We start from the raw sequence: 24,763 nt of genomic DNA, 5'->3' as shown, positions 1-24,763 counted from the left end.
GTAAATGTCACACAACTGCCTGCAGGTGACGGTTGCTTGACAACACTTTCGTGTCCTGCTGGAAGAAGGCATCAGATGCCACTGGAGAAGAGGAATGAGTGCATTTAAAGTCACCTGCTCACTGAGAGCTCTACGGCATGACTGTCTTATTGAAGTGCTGGGAATATAGGTCAGCAAAATTACAGTTGCACTAAAAAAAAGAATAAAAGAAATCTCTCGTATTGTTCATTTTCCTACCACTGCCTGAATCTTAACAGAGCACTGCTTTAACATTGCAAAGATGGTGTTCTGAAAAAGTATCTTATTTCATGTTTGTACCTGACAAAGCTGTACTCATTTTTCATTTCAAAATTTTGTTCTGTTTCAATTCTTATTTCTTCAATACCTACACTTAGCCAAAATTTTATTCCAGGTTGGAGCACAGCCAGAACATGTTTTACATTCAAAGAACTACTAGTAGAGCAACTACAGTCACCAAACAGAATCTGGCAGGTACGTAAAAGGAGAAGTAATTTAGAAACCAGTATTTTCATAAATCCAAAGTTTTCTATTCCCAGACTTGCATATATGCAAATTATATGCATGTACATGTGTGTGTATACATATACATATGCATGCAAATATATGCATGAGATGTATTAGAAGTAATTTCATAATAGAAATAATATGTAAGCAATAAAGACTGATTTATAACAGTCCTTAAATCCAAGGAAAGGCAGTTAAGGAGGGACGTGATCCACACAGTTTTATGAACTCCTGACACTACTGCACTGCAGCACGGACAGGGTTCTTATAAGAAGTCTTGTAATGTTGGGTTACGTGAGAAGGAAGGGGAAATAGGGAAAAAAAAAAGGTGTCTTGGGGAATAGTCATGTCTTTAGAGCTACCTAATATCTCAAGAAAGTGGGCTGTGTCAGTAACTCTACACATTAGCACTGCTATTTCCTGGAAAATTCTGTGATAATTAAGTATTATGAACAGCAAAGGAGCTCAAAAAAGAAGAATTAAAAAAAAAAAAACCAAACCCCCAAGTAAAAAAAGAGCAGCTTTTTGACCAAAAAAGGTTAAAGTTAATTAAAAGCTTCAGTCTGAAGAACCATTTTTTTATTCCTTTTATTTAGTTTTGAAAAATAATTCAGATGCCAAACAGCATTCCAAGTTTAATCCAAGGAAGATAAGCAGAAATATTAAAGCCCATAAAACAGAAGATACTGAGAGCATCATCTTCAAAGAGTGCAGTAATGCAGCTATGGTCAGCGTACTCTTTGTTTTCCTAAAGTGGCTTGTTTCAAACAAATCATGCCGTTTCTAACTCTTCAACTGGAATACAGGGAAAAATTAGAGGGAAAGCTTTTTGTACCTGTCTCTCATATAGCGGTGATGAGTCTCCTTTTGTCTCTATTAAAATAAGCAACTACAACTTTCAGGCTACTTCAGGCATTTTCAAAATGATAAAAATTCAGAAATTAATTTAACTGAGATTCAAGATTAAACCCATATAAAACCCAAACTCTTCTTTTAGTCCCTGTAGAACACATGCAGTTCAATTCATCTCCAAGTCTACATTACAGACAGAACATAAAATTATTTTATTAACATGCAACACAAAACAGACCTGTTAGACTGCAACATAAGATGAATCAAAGCAAAAGTTATGAAAATTATTAAAAGAAAAAGGGATAAAAATACATACACTTGGTATAGGCATGACCTGCATCTGGTCACCCTGGGGAAAAAAACAAAACAAAAAAATCACTGTAAGGGTAATGGCTTTTAAAGGGTAGAACAAAGGTTTGAAGCAGTAAATGTAGCACTCAAACATTTTAAACCAAAGGTTCAAAGTATTTAAGAAACCAGGGTAAAAAAAAAAAAAAAAAAAAAAAAAAAAAAAATAAAACCAGGATCTTGCATTTTAGTTGCTGAAATGATGTTAGTATATCGGTATTCATGATTTTTAGGAGACTGGACTGGTAAAACCCATGCTGTGGTTAATAAAAGATGATAATAAGAATGAACCTGTATTTACTGTAACTTTTTGAGCTTTAAAATCTACTAATGGGTATATTTGTCTATTTTCACTGCAGCAACAAGAAGCTTAGATAGATCTTGCTAGCAGGGCAGAAGCTCACTCCTTGAAGTTAACTTCACTTGAGACAGCTGCCTCAGAAAAAACATTTTCACTTAGGCAACTGCAAAATGTCCAAGAAGGAAACGATCATCAAACTTATCTAAGGAATCTCACTTTCTTCACCCAGAAGGACGCAACAGTATCAGTGTTCTTCCCATGGTCTCACTTCTGTATTGGACTTGGGAGAAGGCAAGACAGTCTTGGTCAACTTGACCATTTCTTCTAATCCTGGGACCCACACATGGACACAAAGACAGCTTCCAAACGGGGAACAGCTGGTCACAGGGTCACCAACTCAAATATATGAGGTTTTGGGAAGTAGGAACTGTATTTTCTAATCTGTTAAAGAAGTACTTGTTTTCTGGTGGGCACAGCACATTAAAAAAGGAAGCTAACCCTTCTAGCACAGACATAGCTTAGGTAAAAGATTTTATCCTCTAATTACTTGGACAACACAGGCCTCTGACTACCAGCAGATTGACTATCTACTGAAAGAGCTGTTTTCAACATTAGAACATCCTCTTCCAGCTGAAAAAGTCTTGTGCTCACTTGTTTTAGAGTCTAACATAGTATTGACACATCACTGACAAACAAAAGGTAATTCAATATTATTTTTGAAGTCCTCTTTTTTTTTTATTCCTAGAACAGCAGAAAATTTTAATGATGTTTAACCAAAATCCAGAGAAGCTGATGAAGCAGCTAGAGAGCAGCCACTACCATGGTCTAATCAAGAAGTTTGCTTTAGTAAAAAGTACCTGATTTCTACAAGAACAAACACAAGAACTGGTAAGAATCCAAATTTTCCCCAAGGTAATGGCAAAAAGAAAAAAAAAAAAAAAGTAATTCAGCACGTTAAGAAAAAAAAAAATAGATATGTAATTCAGCACGTTAATGTCCTGTTAGTGGAACATCATCTGAAGTTCACGGGCCATTTCAGAAAGAAGAATTTGAGTAGGTGCCAGTCAGATTAGCTGGCTGGTGATCAAACTGTTATAAAGGATATAGTTATGCAGGCAGAACACAGATTGCAAACCTGTGTTTTGTTTTGAAAGGCATTTTTTGCGTTCACTGGTAGAGAATAAAATACAACTGAAGCTTCTCTTCTGTCAACAGATGAAAACAGTATATGAGAGTAGAGGCATATTGGCAGCTTCAGTACAAGATTATCTCAATCGTGGACACAAATATAGCTGTGTATCACATTAGGTTTTTCCACAAACTTCACGAGGCACTCACTGCGGCATAACTGGCTTTCTATTTTGGCAATCTCTTGAAGCAAGAGCTGTACCCCATGGTATTACTGTTAAACTTGATGACTATCATGGGAATCCAGAACCTAACTTGCTAAAAGACTTGCATTATTGTTTGCTTTATTTTTCATGCAGAATTTCTTAAATAAAAAACACCAAGGAAGAAAAGTGTCCTCCTGAGAGGAACCCGAAAAGTACCTATGCCAAAATCAAAACGGTAATGACGACAACTGGAAGAACAAACAGAAAGATAAATGCAAAATTCTGCTGAATTTTGAAAAAAATTGCTGAAAAAAAAAACGTAAGTGCTGACAAGCTGGCAAATACTTTTTAAAAACAAGCCTGCTATGGGAAACTTTTAAAAAGTGTCCTGCCTCATTTCCTGATGCCTTGGAACAGGAAGGGAAATAGGTCATAACAGTATCGTTTGAAATAGATGACAGATGACTGCATTTGTTGAAGTCTTTCCATGAGCTCCTGATGCTGGTAACAGGACAAAGCTGTTCCTAGAATGCCAAAATTTCCCTATTGTATCACTAAGATAACCCAGGAACTGATTTATTCAGCCATTGAAATAAGGGGTTTTTTTTTCATGGCACAATATATACAGATGAAACGATAACTCCTATCTTTTCCCTTAGCTACGTAATTTCAGTTTGAGACACGCAACGTTTTCTGTACTGCGTCTGTTCATTAATGCTGTCTACAGTTGTGTATAGGATGAATGAGCATCAAGTGACAGGCCATGCTATTTGGGCTTTTTTTGAGAGCAGCTTATATTCAAAGATACGGAGCTGTTTCGTTTTAAAGAACAACCCCTTTAAAGAAGGAGCTGATCAGAACAGATTTATCATGTTCATTTCTTTAACGCAAAGCTTACATTAGACCATGATAGGTTCTTTAAAAAAACAAAATAATACAGCCACTATTTTACTCTTTCAGTGACTTGGAATATCGAGCTTTGTCTCAATATAGAAGACTTTTTGGGAGGCAAATAAGGTCAGAATGAGTAAGCATAGAGAGAGGAACCAAACATAGCTAAGAGGGGGTTTGCTTCCTAAACAGATCTGCCATACCACATGCTGATGGTGACCAACAGAACAAAACACTAGGAATTTTCTTGCTCTGATCAATGAAGGTTAAGCAGAAGAAAGAGTACTAATATTTACATTAATCTCAATTATCTTCCTCCACATTGGAGAGTGAGACTGGTTTCCATGTCTGTTTGGAAAGCATGCCAGTAATAGTCTCCCCATCAGAGTTCATGCTCATGTTGCTCCTCTATGACTCTTGGATGAAGGAGATAGCACCTTTGGCCTCAAGAACAAGCTCTCTACAAGCTGTTTTTATCACTTTGGTGACCCATATTCATATGGGATAGAGAAGATCCTTTTTCCTGAGCTGTATTATAGAGATCCCTGAAATAACGTGTTGGAGACATAACAATAGGTTATCTACACAGCTTTCCGGCATCACCTTGGAGATGACAGCATTGTGCAGCAAAAAAGCAGTGTGGAGAAGGAGACCCAACTTTTGTAATGGTTAGGATGGGTGAGGTGGAAATTCAAGGACTTGACCTTTCTGGCTTCATTCCTATTACAGGGAAAACAGCAGGGGCAGCTGCTGCCCCCAGAATAAACCTTCTTCTAAATCTGTCGTCTTCCCTGTTGAGTGTGGATCAAGACCTTCTCCTCCAATCCAGCCAGTTAAAAAACCCTTTCCTCATTCATGCTTCATCTTGTTGAACACGAGACATCTGCCTGATTTGGATCTAACTGTGAAACAAAAGCGAAGATGATTCTAGTGGAAGTGGGTTGTAAGTGAAATGGCAAAGTGTCGATAGACTTGTCGGAGCTCCTTCACCCACCACATGACTGAAAGCAAAGGGAAAAGAAGGAGCTAGTTTACACCCAGCTTTTCTCACCTTTCTCTATCTAGATCCCTCCTTGAAACCTGCAGATGAAATCTGTGTCTGCAAACACTTCAAAACTCCACTAACAAACTTATCCAGAAAGAACAAAAACCTACACCCAGAAGCATGTCCAGAAAATACACAAATTGAGTCAAGTTGCTAACTGAAGAAATTGAGATTTGAATTTATTTAGATCAAAACACACTTCCCTCTCCCAACACTCTGGCCCCTAAAAATAAAATCCTGGCTCGGAGGTGCTAGTGAGCTGCCTGCTGCTGAAGAGGCAGGAAAAAATTAGCAAGGATTTCATGAATTCTGAACATTGTGTGCTCCCAATGACACATCTGGCTCAGGATCCAAGCTGCAGACAGGCTGATATACCCACTGTAATTGATATTACATCTCAGAATACATCTTTCTGCTGCACTAAAAAGCTGTTGCATTTTAAGAAAAACAAATATACAACAGTTTCAGTAAATACAAGTTATTATTGAAAAAATGTTGTATTGAAACTTTAGAGACAGAATGGACCATTCATTACCATTATTAAAGTCACACTTGGACAAGCAGCTGCTCTGTGAGTAGAAGGTTTAAAGATTAACTCAATATTTTAAAGAAGTTTTTGGGCTTTTTTTTTTTTTTCCCCCTAACAGAAGTCAGCACTTGAAAACCCCCGTTTATTCAAAAACATGTTCAGATTGGTGTTTCTTCAAATCGTATGAAGAAGTGACTTGACAAGCATAATCAAGTCACATTATTTGGCAAGATACTAAATGAAGCACTGATGTATTTCAAGCACTGATTTCATTTTTTCTAATACAGCAAAATAAGAATAATAAAAATTAAATCACAAAACACAATTACTCTGAATAATATTTCAGAAGTATTTTCAATTTCTAAAGTACTCTTCCCTGCTTTCCCTCCTTTACAACAGGTTAGCATTTACAGAACTGAGACTCCTAATTAGAAGGAAGTTAGCTTGTCACATCAACTTCAAATGTCAAGAATATGCCAGAAGCAACACAGAACAAACATTGAATTCCTGTGAAACCAGCAGAAGCTTTCTCCATTCCTTTCCTTCCTCTGAAGTCTTTATCACTGATTTTCATGTAACAACTCTACTGAACAGTAAAGACAGAAGGAAAGTACATCCAAGCCAATTTATGCTAGTTTCTAATGGTAACTATTTAAGATTATTGTGCAAATTTCTTTTTCCATTTTTGAAGAAAAGCACATGAACTGACTGGGCCATGGTCAGTGGTCACCTGTGAGGTGACAATTAATAAAATGTACCAAAAAAAAAAAAAAAAAAAAAGATAGCAGATATAAGTCAGTGACCGTTTGAACAGCAGCTCAGCAGAATTTAAATGATTCTAACCTAGCAGTCAGAATAATGCAAAAACAGCTTTAATTAAACAGCAGGGGAGTTTAAGCAGTGTGTTGTTAGGCTTTCTTCTTTCGTACACCAAGTAATTTTGCTATTCCAGGACATTTAATTTCACCAATTTAGAAACTGAGGCCCACTGCTGCATGTACTTTCCCCCAACTTACTTATCACTTCTGAATCTAAACAAGATGCTCAGTGTAACTTGATCAAATTCAACCAGCCTGCACAGTTCTGAAACACAGCTCTCCTGGTAAAAAGCAACTAGCCTGACGGTGTAACAATACTCAAATATATCCAAGTCTTCAAAGCTCTTTTTCTTTCTTTAAAAGAATTTCCTACTTACACTAACCATCTTAGCACTCAAAATAAAAACAGCATATAAAAACACACAAAAACCTTATCAGAAATGTCACGGACTTATTTCCACTCACTTAAGAACCACCCAAAAGCTTAGCTATGCTTGATTTCTTCTGCCAAGATCTGTAAGCATCTGTGTGCCTTTCATTCTATTTGAAGAAAATGCACCCTTTAATAATTCTTTTTTTTAACATATTCCCCTATTTGTTTATTTTTTATTTTTTTTTTTACTCTATTAAGCTGTAGTCAAGTAATTCTATGAATCCTGTGATTTTTGTCTTGGGCTTGTGTACAAGTGTTGCACAACTTCAAAACTGTTTACTAAGGTAGCACAGAGTGAGGATGGAAGCTTGTGTGAATGTACATGCAATCACTACCTCAAGGCATAAGATACTTTTAAAAGTAATTAAGTGCCTTACAAAAGGCAGACTGAAAACTACTGACTCCAGAACATTTTAACTCACATTTTGTAAAGAAAAAAATAAACTCTTTTCCTTTGTTTTTTTTTTTGTAATGAATTCCCACTTTCAGTTTTAATTTTGCTATTAGCTGCCTTCCTTCTTTCCATTCCCTAGCACAGTGGAAAGGGAAATTTTACTAGTTTCCCATTTCTTTTGTTTCTCAGGTGAACGTGTGCACACATGCTACATACTACTCAGCTTTCCCTTCAGCACATCCAGGCTAGATTTCCCCCATTTCACTAGAAATGTACTTTGGCTGGCAAAATAAGTCTAAAAATAGACATTCAACTCCTCTTGGCAAAAGAATTTTTCAGCGCACTTCACCTTTACATGAGGAGTTTCAGCATGAACCGTTGCAGTTCAGACTCTACCTCCGCACATATTTTCAGTCTCCATTGCTTTAATTTGCTTTCATTTCCTCTCTCCCACCAAACGGCTCCTCTGCTCTTTCTCCTGAGCTCTTCAGAATTAAAACATAACCAGCAAAATTCAAAACAAAACTGAAATGGACTGGACAAGGTAGGAAAAAGATCAGCTGCACCAAATATGAAAAATTATTGTGAAGAGCAGGAGGATGTGAAGAGCAGAAGGGTGAAAAGATAAGAAACACCTCCATTTCTGCTATTATTCCCCATCATGGATACACCTATATTTGCAATCTTTTAAAGTCCTAGAAAAGTGCAAGGGGAACCGTGTTTCAATTAGGAGTACAGGACTAGTGGAGTTTTGAGAGTGCTGAAAAACAATGTGGTATGGAAAAGATGGTATTCCTATGCTTGCTGTGTTGAACTGAAATCCTTCAGTTCGTAACACAAATGCTAAGTGTTATCATATTTTAAAAGAACATAAAATCATTTGTGTTGTGATTTTATGAATATGTTAAAGCAATATAATTACTAAAACTCGATGAAAGTCACATGCTGCTCTCACATGCAGTGCTTTGAACTGCTGAAAGTTTCTATCATTTAATTTGACTAAATAGGTAAATGAAACTTAATAACCTGGAAAAACGGCCAAAAGCTGACACTTCTGAAGTGGTTAGAAAAAAAGGTCCAAACAACTATGTTCTCCCCATTCTGAACTGGTTTTATGTCACTGAAAACCCTTTCGACTGACATTCAAAGAGTTCCACTACGCTCCAGTGGACACATTTTAACCTTCCTGTAGTTGGGAAAGAGAACCAAAGCTAGAGACAACTCAGCATCTAAAATTTTATGAGAAGTCCACATATTTTCAGTGTCTTATTCAGGTTTTAAATGTTGTTCGCTTATCAAATGAATAGTGTCAATACCCTTCACAAAAAAAAGTTATGTTTTAAACTGCAGCTGACTAGATAGTATTAGCAATTCCCCACCAAAATAGTATTTTTCTTCCCATAATAAATAAGATGTTCTCCATGAGGGAAACCTATTAAGGCAAACCTTCAGAAGCACAGAGTTAAACCTTGGTTACAAAAGACCCATATAACAGCAAAATAAGATAAAAGCCTTACCTTCTGAAGTCCTCCATTCTCCTCCACCAAAGGAGGCAGAGCACTGGTGCTATTGGTAGATGGTGGCTCGACATTGTAGTCACGAAAGCAGCAGAATAAGGTGCTAAAGATACTTCGACTCCTCTGCTTCTTCAAGCTGATATTACATTGGGACACTAGGAAACAAAAAACAAAACAGAAGAAAAATAAATTCATGTAGTACAGACCTAGCTTTCCAGACTATTTCCAGACTTAAGACTTTCCTTCTCAAGTTTTAAGATAGCCTCACAGAGATCTTCCATCTTACTGAGACCCCCTTCCTCTCATTTCAACACATTATTTTCTTGTCAAACTCACATGGTGATGTTAGTCTTTTACTAATCAACCTGGATCTCTGTACAATCAAAGGTCTTGCCATACTAAGATAATACACTTCGAGTTTTCCTAGAAACATCCAAATTAGATACTGTAAATTACATGAAATGCTGCTAAATGTGTCTCTGGTCTGAAGAAGCAAACTGATCTAAAATAGGAAAGGATGCAATAAATGCCTACTGATGCCTGGGCACATTTTCTAGCCTAATACATGATCACGTATATAACACTAACTCCTGCAAGGGTCAAAAAAAGTTTCCTCTGTTACTGTTTGACAACTTTGTGGAGGAGAAAAGACGTAACACAGACAGCAGCACTGTGGGCTGTAACACTGGCTACAGAAGCAAGTCTGGAGAGGGTGTCACTAAATAAAGTCAAAAGTCCTGGCTGTTCTTTTCATCTTGCTTATTGGTATTCCAGGATAAAAAAACCCAACAAAACAAAACCAACAAAATAACAAAAACAAACTGGTAAAAAATTGCATAAAGCTCAATAAAAGCTATAGCTTTTATGTATAAAAGAGTAGCATTTTTAAAGACTAATAACTATAGACATAAGCTTGGAGAAAAGAAATGCACATAAGACATTCAGTGATTTCCCCAAGATTCAAACTCCTAAAAAATAGATCTTGAGCACACATCGAAATAAAATGAGTTGGAAAAAGCTTTTAGAATATTTTAAGTAATACTTGAGTTGATCACCATGATTAATGATCTATTGCTAGCTAGAAATGTGTCTCCTACATTGGAGCACACTATCTGATGGACTCAGAGCTCTTCCAGGGCAGGGCCAGGCAGGTGCACCCTTTTCATCTCGTGCCCTGCATGCAGCCCTTTGCCTTTGATGTTTATCTGAACCACTGCAACACACGGTACTGAATGCTATCGATACTCAACTTGTTATCACACTGTAAAACAATGAGGTGCAACCATGTCATGTTAATCATGTAAGTAACTGCTTATTAACATGAATACTGTGCGGAACCACCACCCAGAGACAGGCACCCTCCCGCACTGTACTGCCTCACCTTAGCCAAGATCCCCTTACCCTCTCCCTTAGGCAGAGGAATGTTTTAGCCTACAGAGATTAACGGCTTCCTTTTCAGAGTCAACAAATGATTTAATTTAAAATACATGCCCAAACAAGTTATTTTCAAGTCCTTTTTCACAGCTATGCAGCAGCCCATCTTATAGTAGTGATCATTAAAAAGTGGATTACACTGAGAAAAAAAAGATCCTATGAAAGTTTTAGAACCAAGTGGATTAATCCACGCACTACATAGTTTCTTTACATTCTACATTAGAAGGAACAAAACACTTCCCCTATCCCAAAGTTAGAAGGTGAATTCTTAGTAAGTCCCATTACACACATCAATATGTAATTCCCCATCTTTCCTTCCTCCCTCAGATTTAGGGAACTGCCACATACATCTGCCTTCCTCTGATATTCCAAATAACTCATGTGCAATCAAGGCAATGGGCAACAGAAATAAAAATAATACAATCATTAATCTATAAAGAAAATTTCATTGAAAGAAGAACTGTTTATGAGTTGGAAGAGATCTCCCCATGAAGACTTAAGGGATACCACTGTGCTCTGAAGGTGCGCAGGTACATGCACCTGCTTTGACAAGAAAGCCTCATGGTGCAGATTTTGAGTGAACTTCCAAGCACTCTCTGAAAACATAAACAAAATCTTCTGACTCTGTAGGGTCGGCATAAGCTACCCATCAATACTTTCTCCTCTCAAAGCACTTGCAAGGTGTCCAACAGGTCCAACACTAATTTTCTGTTCCCTGTATAGTATATATTCCCGTATTTGTCAAAATACATATTAAGGGAGTGAGCAGTGCTTAGGTTATTAACTGCTACTAAGAGGGAAGTGTACCTGTATCAAAAACTAGATGTTTTTTATAAACTTTCACCATTAAAGAAGTGCTCAGATAACAGAATAAAGTAAGAATTGCGCAGATTTGTGCATGTTTTGTGTGTTTACGGAAGTGTGTCTTCAAAGACATTTGTAAACCAAAACCAATCTAAATACTGCATTTCAACACTCCAGTTAAAGAGAAAACCGTGGCCACTGCTGCTACAAGTTACAGTAAAAGACTCATTCTCAAAATGTCACATTCTGTTTGCAAGAAAATTGCAGAAATGTGTCTAGAAATCCCTGAAGGAGATCTGTGTAGCTATGAAGGACTTTTTCAAAACAGCTCTCAAGAGAACTCGAATCACAAGCACAAGCCAGTTTGTTGCAATATCATCCAGGCAGAGAGAACTGCTTTCTGACCTTAAATACCGAAATATCCTGAAATTAGAATGGGAAGCACAATGCTGTGTGTCCTGTTCCCTACAGCTAGTGCCACGGAAACCTTTTAATAATTTCAGTATTTTGTTTTCAGCTTCTCCTTAAAAATCTGACAGTAAATAATCACATTTGAATGCTTAAAACAGAAATACTCTTCCACAGCATTCATTGCCAGCTTTTGTTTTTCCTAGACTTAGTAACGTACAAGATCGTTAACATTAAACTTCATTCTGCAAACAATTTTAATGCATAAAATAGTCCTCCAAAAGCCAAGACTGCATTTTATATAAAGTCCAGTTTATATTCTAGGCTGGGTCTGAGGTAGGTCTTCAACACTGCATCCATTTCTATCAAGTTAATAAAAAGTTAGTGTTAAGCAAGAAAAACTGATTACCAAATGTTTGCATAAGAAATGTTGCAGAGTATTTCTGAGCTCAGTCTTCAGGAAGTTAATGAATACAAAGAGCATACAAGGCAAAAATTTACCTAAACCACATCATGTTTGCCCCAAACCTTGTAATGCTGAACATCAAACCCTGGATGGGCTGGACAGGCAAGAGCCATGTTAACAGATTACAGGATGAAGTCCCAAATTTTCAAGAGGCATGCTGCCCAGTAACAACTACTGCATTTAACAGAGAGGAGAGAAGGCCAGAATGTCACATGGGCTCCGATGGTTATGGCTTTATGAAGACACACGTAGCCAGGAGATGCTTATACCCCCCCATCTCTAGCGATTCCTCAGATCTGTTTGCACCTTGCTACTCTGAGCTGCTGTTTGCAGCAAGCCTTTCAATCAGGTATAAATTACAACAGCGTTTTTAATTTTGTAACTTAAAGCCTCAGCTGTGCAGCAGATCGACAGGAATATCACCACCATTTAAGAACCAATATTTTTATCTTTTCTACTTAGACGATAGAAAGAGGCAGTAAACAGTAAATAGTCTAAATTAAATATTAAAAAAAATCAGACAAAAGCTACTGATTTGTTCAAATCTTTCAAGAATACTTGTTTTCCTTGATAAAACTGTACATTTTAAATCTGGCCACTCACTTTCACTAAGTGAAATATTTGTTCTAGGAAAAAGAATCCTCCATGTTGTTTTTCATCTTGCAATTTTGCCATTCATAACACAGCTGTGTTTCAACAGGTCTTTCCACTAATTTAGATGTTATTTTAAAGAGATCAGGGTTTAGGGTTTTTTTTTAATACTGTATTATAGAGACTTTACTATGACTTAATAAATTGTAATTTAGGATGCAGTAAGGAACAGAAGTTCTCAAGTGGCTTTATGTGCCATGCTGTATTAACACACACAGGTACTGCATACATAGAAAAGATCTGCATATCTCATTTCTATCAACTACAACAGTGATGTGCATCACAGAAAATAGTTCCTTCTTCCTTAGTTACACTGGCCCACTTGCAATACATGTGCTGTTTGCTTTTCTTAAAACAGTGACGGTACAAATATAACCAACTCTGAAGGTGTAAAGAAGCATTAATATTGAATCAGTACCATAAACTTAGCTATTCTGGATGCCAGCAAATTTGAAGAGAAAAAAACTGCAGAGGACAGAACATGGCATTCCTTAAGAGCTTCATAGTTAAGACCAGGCAGTAATGATATTGGAATGCTAAGTTGAATTATCCAAACTCCAAGTCTGAGCAGCAGCCAGCATATGGAATTTAAAGGACTTTTTCTTTTTTTCCTCTCCATATTTTTGAAGTTACAACCTTGATTTCTGGAACTGATTTCCTAGGACACCCACAGAAATACTATACTCATTACCCCTATCACCAGTGAAGGCTGAAGACAACTTTAAGTGACTTTTTACATCTTGAACACTGCATACCAAACAGAAACACTGTGCACCAAGAAAGCCCAGGCAAAACAACGTCACAATACGATGACGTTATCTGTGAAGACTGCAACCAGCAGATATTTGCAGAAGAGCTAAGGAAAGGAACAACGCAAGACTGGGGTGATGCTTTCCCCTAGCACTCCCCCAGGTGCACTCTAACTGCAGTTTAAGGACTTCCTTACTTGAAGACATCAACTGAGTATACAACAGTCCTCAACAAATTCCTCTTTCATGACATTGTGCCATCACGTTTTGATCCAACTTCTAATGTTAAAAGTATCCTGTGGCAAGAAGGTCCACAGGTCAGTCAGCAATTCAGCTGTTCCTTAACTCTGACCCTACTTGCTTCTGATCTTTGTACCATCTCTAATTAATATTTCTGAGCGGGAGGAGAGGGACTAGACCCACAGGATGAAAGGAGAGCACTATGAATTTACACACCCACAAAATGCTTTCTTCTCTTACTTTTCTCATAATTCCTCATATCTTGAGTTTTACAACAAGCTAATGGGATTTTTCAGAAGTTCTACTATAACACTAAGATCTCTTCATTAGTAGATATTTCAGGCATCACTGCAAATATAAGTCAAGAATTATCTCTTCCCATGCAAAAAATTCCACACTTAATTTCCTCTGCTACTTTCAAGGTTAGTAATTCAAAATCATGTCACCTTCCTGCAGCTCTTCACAGTTAAGTTTTAAAATCTATAGACAGATGCACATATATGCACACACACTCATATACATGCACAAACAAATCTGCACCCCTTTCCCTTACAAATATTGTCACCTTATTTCCTTATTCTCTTTTCCATATAGTTTAATGCTACACTGAAGAGCAGACTGCACAGATCCCTGCGTAACTTCTTCCCCAGGGATCTCCTGGAGGTCTGCAATCGCCCTCAGCAAAGCGCTTTGTCAAATTAGCTGAATTTGTCATAGATTATTCGCAGACAGGGTCAGAAACAGGAGCACAGCTCTTCCTGTCTAGGAGTGAAGTCCCTCTCGTGCAGATTTCCCCCGATTTGAAAGTGCAGGGTCTCATCTATAATTTCCAGATGTTACTTCTAATGACAAGCCTCACTGCTTGCAACCTGTGTGCTACCTATTGCTTGCGCCTAAGTTACTTCTTGAATTGCCTGCCAGTTTCTGGAATCCAAAGATGGTTCACAGAACTGTGTTTATCAAGGTCTTCTGGCAAGCCCTAATGAACCCACAGCATTACTAAGCCTGGGGAGGGGATCAAGGAAAGATAAAGGTAAGTTTTAAAACAAATTGCTGCAATGACATAAGCTTAAATAGAAGATACGCAATCATTCTTGGTGGTTATACAAAGAGAACACAAAGAAAAGAAGAAACAAATACAACAACAAACCCCAACTACTACAGACAAACATTATAGTAGAAATTAATACATGAGCATGCTAATAGAAGACATCTACAGTATTTTCTCAAACCTCCTTTCATTCAAACCATCCTTACGAGGCAGAAGTGTTGCGCTGCTCTTCTTGCACCAGAACAGTTCCAACAGCAGCAAAAGTTACACAGTAAAGTAAAAGCTCTTCTCTCATGTCCTATATTCTAGAAAAGTTTAGTTCAGGGCTTCTTGCACCAAATTTTGCTGTAGCTGTGTGAATTTACAAACCCAGATTGTGCAGCTGTCGTACAATGAACCCCATGCTGCTGCAGGAAGCCACCACGGGTTGACTGGAGGGCTCCTAATCCAGCCCATCCCTCTGCAGTTCACGAGTGAGCTAATTACAGCTGAATTTTTCCTAATTAAATGAATGCCATAGCCAGTTCTCCGAAATAACATAAACTGGGTAATGAAGAGACTTTCCGTGCCTTTACAGATGAACTCGCTAAATGTAATAAAATGAACATCTGTGTATCGTGAGCTCTCTGCTAACAAGTTTGTTTATAATACGAAATGGAAAGATGCAAGTTAGAATAAAGCAGTATTAAACAAAGCCTTTCTTCAAAACGAAGCAGTTTTGAAATTTCTACATTATTAGAGATGCATAATTTCTCAACCTTCTTAAAAGGCTGTATCTGATCTTATTAGAAAAATAAAATTTTATATCCTACAGCACTCGGTCTAGAAACGGCTAAGTAGCAGAAAACAATTAGGTTTTCTCATAGGGCTCCTATATTTGTGATGTATTTACCAGGATAGAAATTATTTTACAACACTTCGTGCCAAAATTGCATGTGATGCCTACATAACTTTGGTTTTAAAGGCCATCTGCAGTTTATCATTGAAAGGTTTAATCTGCCATGTAAACTATGGAGAAAATATAGCAATAACAGCACTGTCACATACCTGCAACAACCACCCACACCTTGAAACATGTATAACCCAAGGAAATTGCTCTGTTGATACTCGACATGATATATCCCAGAATTATCTTCACTTCAACTGAAGCTGGCAACCTCTCTTCCCCCAAAAAACATAATTAAACTTCAGGTTCTGTTTTTTCCACTGAAATTATTTCTTTGAAGGGAGGGATTCCAGACTAGTTGAGTGAAAGAAAAAACTTTCTAAAACATTTAACTCTTCCTCCCTGCCAAACCTTTTCCCATGCGCTGCATTAGTAGTCTGCTCTGGATGGAGCTAATCACATGGGTAAGGGGCCAAGAAATCAAAGCTTAAATACATAAGACAGGTAGGGACATGGAGGGAAAATAACCAAGTAACTTGTTTTTACTTTTAAGATAATCTCTTCTTAGTATCTGACTTCAATCCATTTCAAGTAGGCCCCTGCATTTGGATCTGAAAAAATTTCATCTAATTTATGAACTTTTAGGCATTTTAGGAGAAACTGAACATTATTCTCATTAGCCCATTCCATGATGCTTTGGAAAACAAGCTCAGAAGTTGCACCTGTATGCTAAGATCAAATGGTTATGCAAGAACAGCTTATCTCATTCAAAGAGAAGTTATCTAGTGGATATCAGAACATTACAGTTTGCTTTCCATACCTGCAAGAGTCCTATAACAATACACTTTCACATAATACCTAGGACAAAAGGAGAAACATAATTGGGACAAATGCCAACTCACGACATCTAATGCTGTAGGAATAAAAAAAAAGACCTCTACCTAACCAAAGTCTTGGAAACATTTTTGTTGTGGCAGCTTAAAGCCGTTTTTCCTTCTTCTGCCCTACATAAATTATTCATTACAGTCCTCAAATCTGGGTGGATTAAATACCCGCTGCTGGTTATCGGATGCTCATTGCCTAAGGATCAAAAGTAATGAAATTCTGAAGTATTTTTTTAATACATGACTGAGAAGCCGGCATTGCACTCTCGGTACAAGGCTGTGATGCATCATGAGAAACAGCTAGAAAATGTTAAAAACACCAACCGTGCACAGAAGCCTCTTAACTGACAAGGAGGGATAAAACCCTGAAAAGGCCCAAAATAGCACAAAAAACTTGACGGATCCCAAGGCAAATTTCAAAACCATAAAAGACTTGGTACCTTCAGTCTGCACACTGAGGTTTGGTTGGACATACATATATACCATGGTATAACCCTTCTGTCATATGTGTCAGCTTCGCGTATAAGCCATGATTAACACACCTGTGCTGTCTTACACTGTTGCAGTATCTAAAAAGTTAGGTGGGTTGCTACTAGGAAATACTGTGTTAAAAGAAATTTATCTGTCAGCCCAAGTCTTTGCATTTATTCAGCTCAAAGACTGAAGACAGAGCCACTGCTTCAGGGGCATTCACATTTCATAACGAAGTGGGAGAGTTAAAAACTCTTTTAACAACATAATTAACCTGCTGAACTATGTTCTGAGTGTAATACCATCAAGTTCAAATTAAACAGTGCAGATATTGGCCATCTGCTTTCCTGCTCCAGTGCTCGACAAGCTGACAGGGCTACACTGAGACCACTTCCAACTTCAAGCAGCAGCACATGCAGATCTGTATCTCCAAAAGACTGGAAAGTATGTCTCCTTGTGATCCAGGAAGGAACTAATTAACGCTTAACACTTTCATTTTAACACTTGCCACTGGAACAGCCAGGGACAGAAGATGGATGAGAATACAAAGAAGTTAGGAGATGCCTGCCTCCAGTAGCACTCCAGTGACTCCTCCAGCAAGATGAGCCAGAGAGCTATTGTACCTTTGCCTTCTATGTGAACAGCTGGACAGTGTTTAAACAGATGCTGAATGTGCCCATCCAGCCTTGCCTAGCGTCTCCTCGAAGCTAGAGAAGAGCCTTGGTACCTGTCCTGTGCCGGCATCCACCTACCCCATCACCACTGGTATCCTGCAAGAGTGCACCAAGGACCACGGGCCTGTTAACAGGGTGCCCTGGTCTGCAAGGCTGACTTATTCACCCTGCCTTTTCATGCAGGACCGAGCAGCTGCTGAACACACAAAAAGAGGTGCTACAAGGATATACAACATTTTTAAATGCACAAATGCATTATACACATGTACATGCAGCTCATAGTTGCGCCTTTTCCTAGTATTTGCTTTTTCTGAGAAGAGCTGCAGCACTTCATACATTCCAGGGGAGCCAATGCATATAAATTCTAAAAATATACATCTGCTTAGGGAAAAAAAAAAAAGTAAAATTAGTAAATAAAATAAATAGCTAGCCACACCTCTCAGCAGGTAGTCTGAAATGGTGACAGAGCTGCCACATGTGCAAAGGCCCAGAACCACTTGGGGAAAAAAAAACAAGATAAAAAAATTAAAAAGAAATAAACCCCCTCATCTCATTTTCACACTACACTCAAGGCAAGGTTGCAGCACTGGAGTTTAAGTGTTTGTTGGGAGACATGATCAAACTCAAAGTTTTTTCCTTTCGCTACAACAAAATATTTCACCTTAAATCTCATCTACTTCCAACCCCCTGCCATGGACAGGGACACCTTCCACTAGAGTAGGTTATCCAAAGCCCCATCCAACCTGGCCTTGAACACTGCCAGGGACAGGGCAGCCACAGCTTCTCTGGGCAACCTGTGCCAGTGCCTCACCACACTCACAGGGAAGAATTTCTTCCTAATATCTAACCTAAAACTACCCTCTTTCAGTTTAAAGCCATTACCCCTTGTCCTGTTGCTACTTGCCATTGCCAATAGCCCCCCTCCAGCTTTATGTCCCCTTCAGGCACTGGAAGCTCCTCTAAGGTCTCCCCAGAGCCTTCTCTTCTCCAGGCTAAACAAACCCAGCTCTCTCATCCTGAACTAGACGATCTTTAAGGTCCCTTCCAACCCAAACCATTTGATGATTCTATGATTCATTTCTGAAGTAAAAATTCATGAGATGAAAAAGCAATGTTTCAGAACAGTTTAAGGGTAAAAGAAAACAGAACAAACAATGCTAACGCAGCTCCACTGCCAAAAGATTACTACTGGTTTTAGCTGGATGGAAACCAAAGCTAACTAAAATACACAGGCAACATTATGAAGATATATTTTGCTACAAAAAAAACATCACTTTTTGCAGTAACATTATGAAGCCATCTCTCTGTACCTATAGTGCTTCCAGAAGCTTAATGTTTTGTCTCAGCCACAGTAATCTGTAAATAGTGTAAAAGCAATATCCACAGAATCTGATGCATTTAAAGCACATCATGAAGAATCATTTTAAAAAGATATATTTTCTGTAAAAAAAATCAAAGTATTTCAGAAGCTGCAGCATTTCTTCATCATTTGAGCAAGGACTGAGCTGCTCAATCTGGAGATTTTCCCAGTGCCGAGGTTTGGAGCGGCAGTTGAACAGGAAATACTGTGCAGTCTGTGCATGCATTACATTCCTGTCCCGCCCCGAGCAGGCAGCCAACAAACAAACCTTTCTTCTAGTAAAAGAAGGAAAAAAAAAAAAACCCAAGGCAGACTGCACAAAGTTCACCAGCAGATGTGGCCTATGAATCCAAACCGGCCTTTTCTGCTGATAAAAAGAATTCGATGCATTTGCAATGTTGGTGTATGTCACGTCACAGTTTTGTGAAGCTGGATCAGCAAAGACCTCCAAGTTTAAAGAATCAAAATCTGCAATGCTGAGCTTCTGCAGGGTGCTTTAAGTGAGCAGTAACTGCACGTGTGCCAGAGTGTTTATTTCAAGATGGTTTTGCCAAATATTAGTAGCAACTTACAGTCAAGCTGCAACAGTCAATCAGAACTAGGTTTTATACAGCACAAAAACCCCTATTTGCAAAAAAAGGGGATTGTTTCATTTCCATTTTATGTGCAGCACTAACAAACAAGCACTTAAGTTTGTCTTCAACCATAAAGTAACAGTTAGTAACCAAATCACATGTTCGTGTTTCTCGACTGTTTTGAATTGCTCCCAGGTTGGTCTCTTAAATTCTGGAAGAAATTTAATAATAATTTGTTAAATGCTTGGGAGGGAAGGCAAAGAAGAAACAAACAAATGGAAACATGAGCAGCACATGGGGTCAAAATGGCAGCATCTCAGAGTCTTGTTAGTCACGGCTGATACCCTCTGGCATCGGAAGAGGAGTAGAGTCAGAACGGCAGTGAAGCAAATGTAAACAAGCATGTGTTTATAGAGCAAAACTATGTACAGTATCCGATCTGCTCTGCCTTGGATTGCGCTGACACGTAACATGGTGGGAACAGCAGAAAAGAACAACTCGCCGAACGCTGAGCAGCTAAAAAACACAGGAAAAGCAGATACAAGCGAGTCTAGTATCTGAAGCCATCACACAATCCTAGCAGTTACAGTTTTCCCCAAACATTAATTTAATTCAAAGATGATATAATAAAACACCTAGTCTTTGAACCAATGCTGATTAAACAAAACCAAGTAAAAAACAAGCTAAAGAAAACACTCTCTAAACGTATTTATTACACATTGTACAACTGTACAGACAGGCACTTGCATGTGGCACAGACACACACACAGCCTCTGCAACCCCAGGCTTCATTTTCCTCAGGCAGCTATGCCATGAAATCAGGATGAAGTTACTGAAGACCTGTTAAAGCCCCTTTTTATGTGCTCCACGGGCACAGCACAGAGTGCAGAACACCAAGCTATCCACCAATATAGCTCCATTAATATTTTCTCCAATCCACTAATTTTTCAAGTTGAAGCATGATCCAAACCTAAGGAACATGGCTGGGCACCATACCTATGATTGGCTCATTTCCTTATCAAGTTTGTTCAGTTTAATAAATAGAAGTTTGGGTTCTCTTCCTCCTCAATGACCAAATTCACCACCTAAGGTTGTGAAATCAAGCTTAATTTCTGCCTCCTGCCTCAAACAGGTTGACCCAAACCTAGGTGACGCTTTTGATACTTTTCACATCAAAAAAGAGAGTATGAGGCAAGTAGTTCACCAAACCCCAATGTAGAAGACATTCTTCTACCCTCTTTCCCCTCGAAAATATTACACCTCCAACCAAAGCCATACCAAACCCTCGCTAATCTAAGGAGAGTAAGCTTAATTTACTTTTCCTAAATATAGCCGTAAGATGTTCCCATAGAGACAGCAGCATTCCCAACTGTACTTTTTGCAGCAAATACTTCAGTAAGACATCAAATCTGTATTAGCCTATTTTTGTAAGCTTTCTCATCTCTTTCCTAGGAACAGCTCTTCTCTAACAGATTAATCTCACAAAAACGCTGTTAGAGTGCTCCCTTGCAAGGAAAAGTTTTTGTTCTCCATTTTGCCTTACGAGTTTTTCTTTCACTCCCTGGGGATGTTTTGGGACACGCTACAATTCTCCTTCCTGCCAAGGAAATTGTTCATCCAAAGATTGTTCCCCAAAAGACACATCCCTAATACTAAAAAAAGCAAAACTAGGATGCCTTTTTTTTTTTTAATAACTCCTTTGATGCCTATTTCCAATTACTACTTATTTGTCCCAACCCATTGCTTTTGTGGATATTGAGTGCAGTTCTCATAAAACATCCACTCTGTGAGAAAGTATATATTTTAAATGATGGTGTTTCTGGTAACATGTTTTATAGTACCAAAGCCATTTAAATCATGTAATTTCTAGAAGAGACTGTCTTAATGGAGTAAGGAACATGCATGACTACTTATGAAATATTTAGCTTCTTTCTTTGAAAAAAAAAAAAAAAAAACAACCAAAAACAAAAAACCAAAAAACAAAAAACCCCAAAAACCCCCGGAAGTTGCAAAACTCCAAAAAGCCATTCACTTTAATAGAGATGTAGTTATTTGGACCAATTACTATTTTTCCCTTTCTCCCTGTCCCTCCCCAAATATCTTTATGTTAAAAACCCAGATACAAAGGAAAAAAGAGGAATCCCGTGCATTTGAAGAGGAAACTTTCTCTAAATCACTATCATCTGTGCTTCCGTCATTAATATAATCTAAAACTAATAGCTCTTTCTAACAACTAAAAATGCTCTTGAAATCAAGTTACAGCCAGTATTACTTTAGCAGGTTATTTGAATCCAGTGCTTCTGGGAGCAAAATTAAAACATCAGATTTTGATTATAAACTTAATTACTGCATTTTTAGTTGCATGGTTTTCTCAAGGACCAATCGGGAAGACACTTGAATGTGTCTGCTGGGACAGAATCTGACTTAAAGGAATTGTAGCCAAAGTAATTTCTCCTCTAGCTTTAGCTTCCATGGAGTACATTTTACCCAAATTTAAATTAACCTTCTTAAATTAATTTTTTTTTTAATACTTACAGTATTTATGGGCATTTAATATATAGAGAAAACTGTTTGCAATTTTATTTGCTGCTTTTTTTCTTCAAGCTGTTGCATCCACCCTCACCAGCTAAGCTAGAAAGAATTGTGATGAAGTTAAGTTTTTGGTAAGATCTACACACATTCAGTAGCTACATTAAGTTTAAAGTAATTACAATGTCAGCCGCTGCAGGTTTTCAATCCAATGGAAGGGGCACCTGTAGAAGAGCAGCACTGCTAGGTATCTCTGACAAAAAAAAACTTAAGCTGTAGTTCATCTTTCTGTAACAGCATTTACTGCTACACTCCTATGTAAAGAGGTAAGTAAAAAAAAAAAAAAAAACAAACCTACAAAAACACACTGCAAATTCTCATTATTTGCTAAAATACCTGGCATTGCCCTGGTGAAGCATGAGCCTGCTCTGCTTTGCTTTCAAACTCATTTTCCCTGGGGTGAATTTAAAAAGGCCAGTAGGATACATGCTGTCATTTTTGAAAGACAACCATAATGTACTCATATTAAGTTTAAAACATCTAAATGTCTATCTGAATCCTGATCAACTACAAAAACACCCCTGACTACAGGGGAAGGAACAGCCAAAACCAATATACATCTGCCATTACTTTAAAATGTTTAGGAGTCTGATACGAAGAATTTCATTTCCCCACTGGCTGGATAAGTACTAAAACACAAAGCTGAATTAAATGTCAAAACCACCTCTAAGGACACATTCAACTTACCTCATTCAGCAAGTCTATAATTCATATATTAAATAAATAAATCAAGGTAGTATTGCTCATTAAGAATTAAAAGGCCCAAAATAGTAACTATCACAGTCTACAAGATAATTCAACCAATGGCAGTACTCCCTGTAAGAGCATGGACTGCAGATACTGCTTAATAGTAAGTGTATTTTCAACTGATTCCAAGAAATAAATTGAAAAACATTAATTACTAGCTCTTCTGACCTTTTACTTTGGACTCAAGATTATTTTACCCATTCAGCATTCCCAGAACATCAAAAGCAGCACATTCCCACGTGGGAATATGATATTCAGAAAGCTAAGACAAAAGACACGGGAAACTATAAGCCTTGTGTGATAAAGTTACTAGAGTTTTGACATAAAAAACAGTGCAACTTTCCCAACTTCCAGCAATTCCTTTCTAGAACAAAGCCACGGTTTATTGCTTGTTTAGAAATTCAGATAATAAAAAATTAAAATAAATTTATTTTTCTTATTCCATTAAGCTTAACAGGAGGGGATTTTTTTTAAAAGCATTTTGGTGCCTTAAACAAGCTGACAGTTCAGCTGCAGGTTGGAACAGCTGCAGACACGTTTAATTATTTCTCCAAATACCCGGAACATAAAGTACTTTTGACCTATTTGAAATATCCTAAACTTTGTACTCAAAGGAATGCACACAATTTAATACCTATGCTTTAACTTCGAACAATCCTATAAAACAGAAAGCTATCCACTTAGTATTTTACATATAAGTCATGAGAAAGCATGAATAACTGACTGCTGTATAACAACTGAAGATGTTAAATAACCAGTGTCTTCAGGACTGCAAGTTTGGAGACGTCAAAATAAACTGTTTCCTCAATTCCACCAAAAAGAAACAAAAATCCAAAAAACCCAAACCACCAACAAAAACCCAAACACAAACACCAAACCCAAAAGAGTACAGTAACTTTTTGTTGTTTACTGGAGCGAAAGTGATGACATTTGTAATTATGTGGACACATTCTACAAAACCCACCCCTGTTGTCCCCAAAACAAAGGCCAAATATTGATCTTAGCAAAAGTAGAAGAAGGTATAAATAGCACCTGCACCCATTAGCAAAATTAAAACTCTTTCCTAGCTTACTTCTTCAGGATGTGCCTTTGTGCTGATTGCAAGAGATAACGGAGGCATGATGCAACAGAAATTGCTCTTAATTTTACAGCTTGCCCAGGTCCCAGACTCTCTCAGCCTACATTCTTGCCCAAGTTGCTTATGCAGAACACTTCCAGATCAGCTGGTCCCTGCCCAATCTGGCAAAAATAAAGCTGTTTTCTTTCATCACCGATGCAGTGGCAAGGGTGAGCAGTTTATTTAGCACATAATGACAATACAATCCCCACTGCTTCTGATCCTGTTCTTTCTTGGGATAGAAGAGCCAGACTTTCACCAATTACACTAAACAGATCTTACTGTCCTGTTGTTCTTGGCACTTAAGAAAGCTAGGTCTTGCAGAGCACTTACTCTTCATCTCCTGGGGAGGTAGTATTCTTGTCTTATTACCAGCACTTTTAATAGCAGAGGTCCCAATTCAGCTCAGGGGAGAGACGCAGCTGCTGATTTCATTCAGGAGCTCAAACCAGACCACCAATCCACTACATTTACTGCACTTAGCTGAGATGGGAGATCCCAGGCATACAGACCCATAACTGTTAAATCACATTAAGTCAATATCTCTTCATATTAATCATATGAAGTCTATACCTACTGAAGCACTTAGAAGGCCATCTTCAAGATTTGTCTCTTCCCCTCTCCCAAAAATAACAAGTTCTAACCTTAGAGAGCCCCAGCCAGCACTGAC

General features: G+C 37.9%; 1 protein-coding gene across 8 annotated transcripts in view; it reads right to left on the bottom strand.

Moving 5' to 3' along the window:
- CTDSPL (CTD small phosphatase like) overlaps positions 1-24,763 on the bottom strand; it is an 88,128-nt gene that overhangs the window by 29,619 nt on the left and 33,746 nt on the right. For 5 of the 8 annotated variants that reach the window (XM_030509556.1, XM_030509565.1, XM_030509529.1 and 2 more), the window contains exons 2-3: positions 8,988-9,142; positions 1,694-1,726 (exon numbers count right to left, since the gene is read on the bottom strand). In XM_030509556.1, the coding sequence (XP_030365416.1) occupies positions 1,694-1,726; positions 8,988-9,142 (188 nt within the window). The remainder of the gene's footprint in view (positions 1-1,693; positions 1,727-8,987; positions 9,143-24,763) is intronic. The other 3 variants (XM_030509589.1, XM_030509547.1, XM_030509582.1) reach the window with 1 other exon arrangement.

Source organism: Strigops habroptila, chromosome 1 (assembly GCF_004027225.2).
Source record: "Strigops habroptila isolate Jane chromosome 1, bStrHab1.2.pri, whole genome shotgun sequence".
Taxonomy (NCBI): domain Eukaryota; kingdom Metazoa; phylum Chordata; class Aves; order Psittaciformes; family Psittacidae; genus Strigops; species Strigops habroptila.
Note: the sequence above shows the minus strand (reverse complement) of the source record. Positions and strands in the feature narration are given on the sequence as shown.